General features: G+C 51.6%; 1 protein-coding gene across 1 annotated transcript in view; it reads left to right on the forward strand.

Annotated features, from left to right (window-relative positions):
- The window catches only part of DNAH9 (dynein axonemal heavy chain 9), a 147,403-nt gene that overhangs the window by 18,290 nt on the left and 121,673 nt on the right, over positions 1-7,440 (forward strand). The window contains exons 18-22 of the mRNA XM_033518809.1: positions 572-1,442; positions 2,041-2,171; positions 3,263-3,389; positions 5,886-6,038; positions 6,984-7,109. Of these exons, the coding sequence (XP_033374700.1) occupies positions 572-1,442; positions 2,041-2,171; positions 3,263-3,389; positions 5,886-6,038; positions 6,984-7,109 (1,408 nt within the window). The remainder of the gene's footprint in view (positions 1-571; positions 1,443-2,040; positions 2,172-3,262; positions 3,390-5,885; positions 6,039-6,983; positions 7,110-7,440) is intronic.

Consider the following 7,440-nt stretch of genomic DNA (forward strand, 5'->3'; position numbering starts at 1 on the left):
ACCGTGGGCACTCAAAGCCTCCCAGAGGAGGACCATGGACTTGTGACTATGGACAGTGGTCACAAGTTTTTGAGGCAGAAATACAGAAATTGGTCAATTTGTAATCAGGGGTTAATTCTCTAATTCCAGCTTCAGGTAATGAGGTCACATTCCCCCTGTTTGCTCCTCCCCAATTCACTTTTCGGGGCCCTGTGGTGTGTCCTTGGATCTCAGGCCCAGAGGGATTGTTTTGTCTGCCCAAAATGTGAAGACAGTAGCTGACACTTTACATGGAGTTCAGAGTTATGCACTAATGCAGTGCAGGATCTGAAAAACAGAAAAAATATAAATCTTAAGGCATCACCTGGAGATCTACAGAGCTCCTCCCTGCTCACAGCCCACTGTGCCTGTGGTGGTGTGGCCCTGGGAAGAGGCTGGCTTTGGGTGGTGTCAGCAGTGCCACGTGGCTCAGCCATCAGGGTGTAGCACAGACCTTCCATCTCTCCCGTGGCTCTCAGAGGCACTGTTTGTTTTATGGGCTCTTCAGAAGTCATTACAATTTCACTTACGGAGAATAAATGTTTATTTCTAGGTTTGACACCGAAAAGCCTTATCAACTGCTGGATGCAAAGCACATGGAGATTAAACAGATGGAGTCAGCCATGACCTCAATTTATGAATCAGCTGGTCTGTTTGAAGTCATGGTGCCAGAGTACAAACAACTGAAGCAGTGCAGGAAGGAGCTGTGTCTTCTCAAAGAGCTCTGGGACATGATCTCCCTGGTGAACACCAGCCTCCATGACTGGCAGACCACCAAGTGGGTGGATATCAATGTGGAGAACATGGACCTGGAGTGCAAAAAGTTTGCCAGAGAGATTCGGAACTTGGATAAGGAAATGAGGGCGTGGGACGCTTTCAGCAGGCTGGACAGCAAGGTGAAGAACATGCTGACAGCCCTGAAGGCTGTGGCAGAGCTTCAAAACCCTGCCATCAGGGAAAGGCACTGGAACCAGCTGATGCAGGTGACGGGCGTGAGGTTTGTGATGGACTCGGACACCACCCTGGCTGACCTCCTCAAGCTCAACCTGCACGAATTTGAGGGGGAGGTCCACGGCATTGTGGACAAAGCAGTGCGAGAAATGAGCACGGAGAAGGTGCTGAGGGAGCTGAGGGTGACTTGGAGCTCCAGGGAGTTTCAGTATGAGCCTCACCCCCGCACCAACATCCCCCTGCTGAAGTCAGATGAGGAGCTCATTGAAACTCTAGAAGACAACCAGGTGCAGCTGCAGAATTTAATGTCATCCAAATACATTGCTTTCTTCCTGGAGGAGGTGTCTGCCTGGCAGAGGAAGCTCTCCACCGCTGACTCCGTCATCTCCCTCTGGTTCGAGGTGCAGCGCACGTGGTCTCACCTGGAGAGCATTTTCATAGGCTCAGAGGACATCAGGGCACAGCTGCCCCAGGTATGAGCACACAAATCCTGTATGTCCAGTCTGGAAAGTATTGAAAAAGAGACTCCATTATTTAGTGGGGTTATTTATAGTGCCAAATTCCCCAAAGCAGGGCTGTCCTCCTGCTGCCCCGTTTCTCTGGAGGCTCCCTCCGTGCTGGGGTTGTTCCCCCAGGATGTTTTTGTACCCCAGGCTGTGCTTGAGCAGTGCTGAGGGGCTGAAAGTCTCCTTTGCAGCACTGCATGGCAAACACAGAGCTCCTGGGTGCTGAGTGGGAGCTGCTGCCTTCCTTCAGAGGGGAGAGGACTGAGATCATTACTCAGACACTGAAAATCACCTAACAGAGCTGGCCCAGCAGCTTTGGCAGCTTTCCCTCCCTGTCCTTCCACCCTGGTGCTGGGGGAGAGCAGCTCTTCTCCTGCTCCTGCTCTGGGGACCTCCTCAGGGTGCTCCAGCCCAGCTCCCAGGCTCATTCCAGGCTCACAGCCGTGCTGAGGAGGAACATGCCTCTCCCTGGCCAGGGAGGAATCTCCCCTCACCCCAAAGACAGCCCCCAGAGGATGGGGTCTCTCAGCACAACGCTGGAGCTTTGCTTTGTGTTCCTTTGTAGGACTCCAAACGTTTTGAAGGCATTGATGTGGATTTTAAAGAACTGGCCTATGAAGTTCAGAAAACCCCAAACGTGGTTGAAGCCACCAATAAACCAGGTCTGTCCCAACAGCTGGAGGACATCCAGAGGAGGTAGGTAGAGCATCAGTCCCAGGATTATGTCAGAGACTGGAATCAGCCATAAGAATTGGTTGAACCTCTGCTCCAAGGCTTTTTCTGAGGCTCTGCTTCCTCTGCAGTCACAAATCTCCAGCTTTGCTGATCTTTCTCAAGTTTTTTTTTGTATCTGTGAGGTTGGTGAGGCCCTGGCACAGGGTGTCCAGAGCTGCTGGGGCTGCCCCTGGATCCCTGGCAGTGCCCAAGGCCAGGCTGGACAGGGCTGGGAGCTCCTGGGACAGAGGAAGGTGTCCCTGCCATGGCTGGGGTGGCTCTGGGTGGAATTTAAAGTCCCCCCCACAACCCAAACCCTTCTGTGATGTTTGCAGCAGAGCTGAGCCCATTTAATTTACAAAATTACCCCTGTGTACCCTTGACAAGAGGAATACCACAGCTCTCTGAGACAGACCTGAGATGGAGACACTTCTCACTTAACATACAAATCTGCCTGAAAAACACTTCAAAGTCCATGCTAGGCTGTTGTGTCAGTAGCAGCTCTCCATTTCAAATAAAGATTTGATTTTATTTTCAATCGAACAAGGCCAATGTTCCTCACAGAGAATGTTATTTAGGAACTTTGTAAGCTCAGCAGCAGTTTAGCATGTGAACACTGCAAGATTCATTTTAGATCGGAGCAAACAACTTTCCTTTCATGCTTTGCAAACACAAAAAGCTGAGTTAGTTGGAATCAGACTTTAAAATGTGGCTCATTAGAATAAAAGCAGTTCTGGAAATGTTCATCCCAGTGGATGCCACCACCTGTGGCAGTGATGAGTTTGTCTGAAGCAGTGGGTCAGACTGCAAACCTTTCCAACCTCTTCTTCCACTTGTGCTTCTGCTTTTTTATCAGGCTGCCCGACTCTTGGGTGTTTGACCCCTGGAGTAGAGAGAGAGCTGTGAGTTCCCTTGTGCTTTGTGGATCTATTCAGGGCTGTGGGAAGGAGCAGGCTCAGCTCGAGCCTGGCATTTCCCCGTGGTGGGGAGAAACTGCCAGAAAAGCCAAGGGGCAGCACAAAGCATGGCAGGGTATTTACCCACCTGTCCTGGGCTCTGCTTTGTCCCCCCAGGTTGTCTCTGTGTGAGAAGGCTTTGGCTGAATATTTGGACATGAAAAGGTTGGCCTTTCCCAGATTTTACTTCATTTCTTCTGCAGATTTACTGGATATTCTTTCCAACGGCACCAACCCTCATCTGGTAAGGCTTGTACTGCACCACCTTTGCATTTTCCAGCTGCCAGGAGTGTCACAGGGGAAGATGTTGACCTGGGACTCTCCCTGGTGTCCTTTCTGGAGTGATTTTCTCCCAGCCTACGTGGATTAACAACTCCTTCACAGCTGATCTCCATCTGTCTTCGCCGACAGGCAACCTTGCCCTGGCTGTGTTCTGATCTAACTCTGGTGATGCTTGTGGCAGCACCTCCATGGGTTTTGTGCCATAAAAACAGTGGCTTTGTTTCTGCTGGGATACAGTCAGGTTGCACTTGACTTTCTGGATCTCACCCAGAACTTGTTGCTGACCTTGGATCCCAGCCTGGGGTGCCACCAAACAAAGAACCCCAGCCTGGTTGTTCCAGTGTGGGAGTGTTGAGCACTGGTGGCTTGTAGAGGGTTGGTTTTTTAGGCAGAAGAGGCAATTTCCAGTAAGTGCCTCTTCCTTCCCCCTGCAGAGCCTTTGGGATGCCCTGATGGCAGGGCAGGGAGGAGCACAGCCTGCAGGAGGTGAGCAGCTGGTGGACAGGGCCAGGTGGTGTCAGACCCTGCACTGGATTTCTGGGATGGGGTCTGAATTCCAGGTGTGGAGAATCCCCCCAGATAAACCATTCCTCCTCCTGGCTGGGCAGGACTGCTGGCTCACCCTGAGGAGGAGCTGGCAGAAACCCTCCTGTTTTAAGAAATGGCTTCACAGTCCCTTTCCCCCCATTCCCAGGGATCAGAACCCTCTGTCCCCCGTGGGCAGAGTTCAGAGGATTCAGTCCTGCAGCTGCTTTTCCAGGAGGAGCTGCTGTCAGGAAACCTCAGCCCCTGACCAGCCTGCTCTGGGAGGCATCACTAACCCTAAGGTTGCTGTGCAAACCAAATCAACCTGTTCACAGCAAATGGAGGCTGTTGGGTAAGGAATCAATTCCTTATTCCACCTTTTAGTAGTGAGCAATCCCAGCCTCCTTAAGGTTTTTTTGCAGTGTTTGTGTCAGCACGTGAATGGGGCTGGCTTGGAAATGCTCTTGTTGCTGCTACCCTTTAACTCTGCTTGGATCTGTTTGCTGCTGCTGGGTGATTTCAGCCCACAGAGTGTCATAAACACACAGCTGATTGATGCTTAAAATGGAGAGAGAGAGAGAAAACACAGGAAGCAGAGAAAAGCTGCTGTGTTGAAATGCTCCACGGAGTAAGGAGAAATTCCTGGTGCTTTCTGTTATTCAAAACTATTTGCAGTAAAATCAAAGTAAATGTCAGGCAGGATCATACACGGATACGCTCTCAGCCTTTCCACTGTAGTTTCAAAGCCTGATAATTCCTAAAGGAGGATTAAATAGACAATGATATTATCCACTTGAACTGGATATTGAGCTGGTGCTGATTCAGGTGCATTCCAGGCTCTGGTGGCAGAATTGTATCGAGTGCTGGAGCGCAGCCAAGGCCCTGCAGAGGGGCTGGGAGTGGGCAGTGGGCATTGCTGAGCCTGCCCACCTGCAGGGGTAAAACAGGATTCCGTGGTTTATGTAAGACTGGGAGGGATGTGTGCTTGTCCTGGTGGGGAAGCTGAGTGTCCATTGCTCCTTGATCCACTTGGCACCTCCTGGGATTTGGCCAGGGAAGGAACCGATGGGCTGTGGCCACCTGTGGGACAGCTCTTGAGCAGGGGGTGAATCCTCTGTGGGACACAGAGTGAGAACTGGACAGACAAGCCATGATCTTATGGATTACAGGATCCATAGGAGCTGGAGGGGACCCACCAAGATCATCAGATCCAGTTCCTGGCCCAACAACCCCACCCTGAGAGTGCTGTCCAAGCTCTCCTGGAGCTCTGGTAGCCTGGTGCCCATTCCCTGGGGAGCCTGGGCAGTGCCAGCACCTCTGGGGGAGAACCTTTCCCTAAAATCCAACCTGACCCTCCCTTGCACAGCTCCAGGCTGGGGTTCTGTCCCTGTCCCAGAGGTTGGAGCTGCTCCTCGGGAGGAGCTGCAGTCCCTGGTTGAGATGGGGGTTTTGTCTGGGTCTCAGGCAGAAATAAAGATCTGGCTTCTCCATGGAGAAAAATTCAGGGCTTTTCTTTGGCACAGAATTGATTTCTAGGATGTAAAAAACCATAAAGTTTCCCAGTGAGGAAAACTGCCCAGTGCTGAGACCAGGACAAGGGGGAGCAGGGTGGAGCAGCACTACGTGCAGGGGAATTGGGACTCGGGGGTCATGCAGTGTTTGGATGGTTTCTGTTTTTTCACCCTGCCTGGGAGATCTCAGGATTTACTAGGCCCTACCTGTGTTCTAAATGAGTACAAGTAAGTGGAAATACTGAGAAGGACAGCAAGAAGCTCATGTTGGCAGCATCCTGGCTGTGAGTGAGAAGATGTGGTGCTGCCAAGATGTCCAAGTCACACTTTGTGAGCAGGATTCTGGCTGTCACACCTTTGCTGCTCTCTGCTCTGCCTGTTTTATTTACACAATCCCTTTGTTTACACAATCCCTTTTGCAGGTGCAGCATCACCTCTGTAAACTCTTTGACAACTTGGCCAAGCTGAAATTCCAGGTGGACTCTGAGCAGAAGAGCACCAAGGTTGGCCTGGGAATGTACAGCAGAGAGGAGGAATATGTCCAGTTTAGTGAACCCTGTGACTGCAGTGGGCAGGTGAGAGGGGAGACCTTGTCTGTCCCAACTGCTCCCACACCCCCTGGGCAAACCTGGCCGAGCCCTTGCAGAGTTTCACTGCACAGCCTCTGGGAGAGAAGCTGGAAGAGGTGGTGTGGAACTTAATCTTTGCTTACAGCACAGCTCTAGTCCTGCTCTGGATGGGTCCCCACAGCCCATGGTGTGAGGAAGGGCTGTGGCCTTTACTGGGCTTTTTAACTTTAATTAAAGTTTTAATTAATTTAATTAATTTAATTTATTTTTTTTTTTAATTAAAGACATTTTGAAGGTTACTCTTACCCTCCCAGCTGGAAGGGGGTGCAGACTGAAAACAGATTAAATTAGTCCATTTATATCCACAGATATCTTTGGAAAGAAAAGGGTTTTCCCCCTGTTTTCCCAGTCTTCCTTATTTCATAGGATGTGTAGAAGTACAAAATTTAAGAATCAAATAGTGCTCAGCTTTTCTGTCCCTGTAGCTGCACTTTTCTCTATGGACTATTTCAGGTAGCTGAAGTAGGTAATACCAGCTCTGAGCTCCCCAGTGATGGCACTTGGCTTTTCAACCCTCCTCTCAGTGAGGACTTTGCCTGTGAAATACTAAATTCAGCAGGAATTGTGTTCCCAGCGTTCTCTTGCTGCTGGCAGATTGTGCTCCAGTCCCACGGGTGACTGTCATGGCCTGGAGCTGGAACACGCTGAGCTGAATTGCTCCTCAGTGGAGTTCAGTTTGGTTCCTCCTATAGCTGGATCTCCACAAAATCCCCCCTTGGTGTCTGGGAGGAGATGCTGATGCTGCAGGAGCAGAAATGGCTGAGTGCTGTGGTTTGGAGGAGGCCTGGGGCTAGTTTGAGAGCACTGAGCTGCTTGTCCCAATCCCTGCCATCCCTCACTGCTGAGGAGGAGCAGCAGGAGTTAAATCCTGGGATTTAACCCCTCCTGCAGGTCGAGGTGTGGCTGAGTCGCCTGCTGGACACAATGAGAGCCACGGTGAGGGATGAGATGAGCGCGGCTGTGGCGGCGTACGAGGACAAGCCGAGGGACCAGTGGCTCTTTGACCACCCTGCCCAGGTACTGCCCCTGCTCCTGCCCTGCTCCCAGCAGGTCTCTGGCTGGGGAGGGGAATGTTTCTGCCTTGGCTGCCCAGGGGAAAGGAAGGGTGAGTGAGTTCTCCTTTCTCCTGGCCATCTCGTGATGGGTTCCCAGGCTGAGCTCTGTGCTCTGACCAGAGCTCCAGGCAGGTGGGGACTTGGGCAGTGGCTGCTGCACCCCAGGGCTCACAGGAAGCCCCTACCCCCAGAGAGGTGAGAGAACAAATTGATGGGGCCTGGTGAGAGGAAGGAGCCCCTTGGGTGCTCCTCTGGCAGCCTCGTGGTCTCCAGCTTGGCCTCCCATGTGGGCA

The sequence above is a fragment of the Parus major genome, chromosome 18 (assembly GCF_001522545.3).
Source record: "Parus major isolate Abel chromosome 18, Parus_major1.1, whole genome shotgun sequence".
In the NCBI taxonomy this organism is placed as follows: domain Eukaryota; kingdom Metazoa; phylum Chordata; class Aves; order Passeriformes; family Paridae; genus Parus; species Parus major.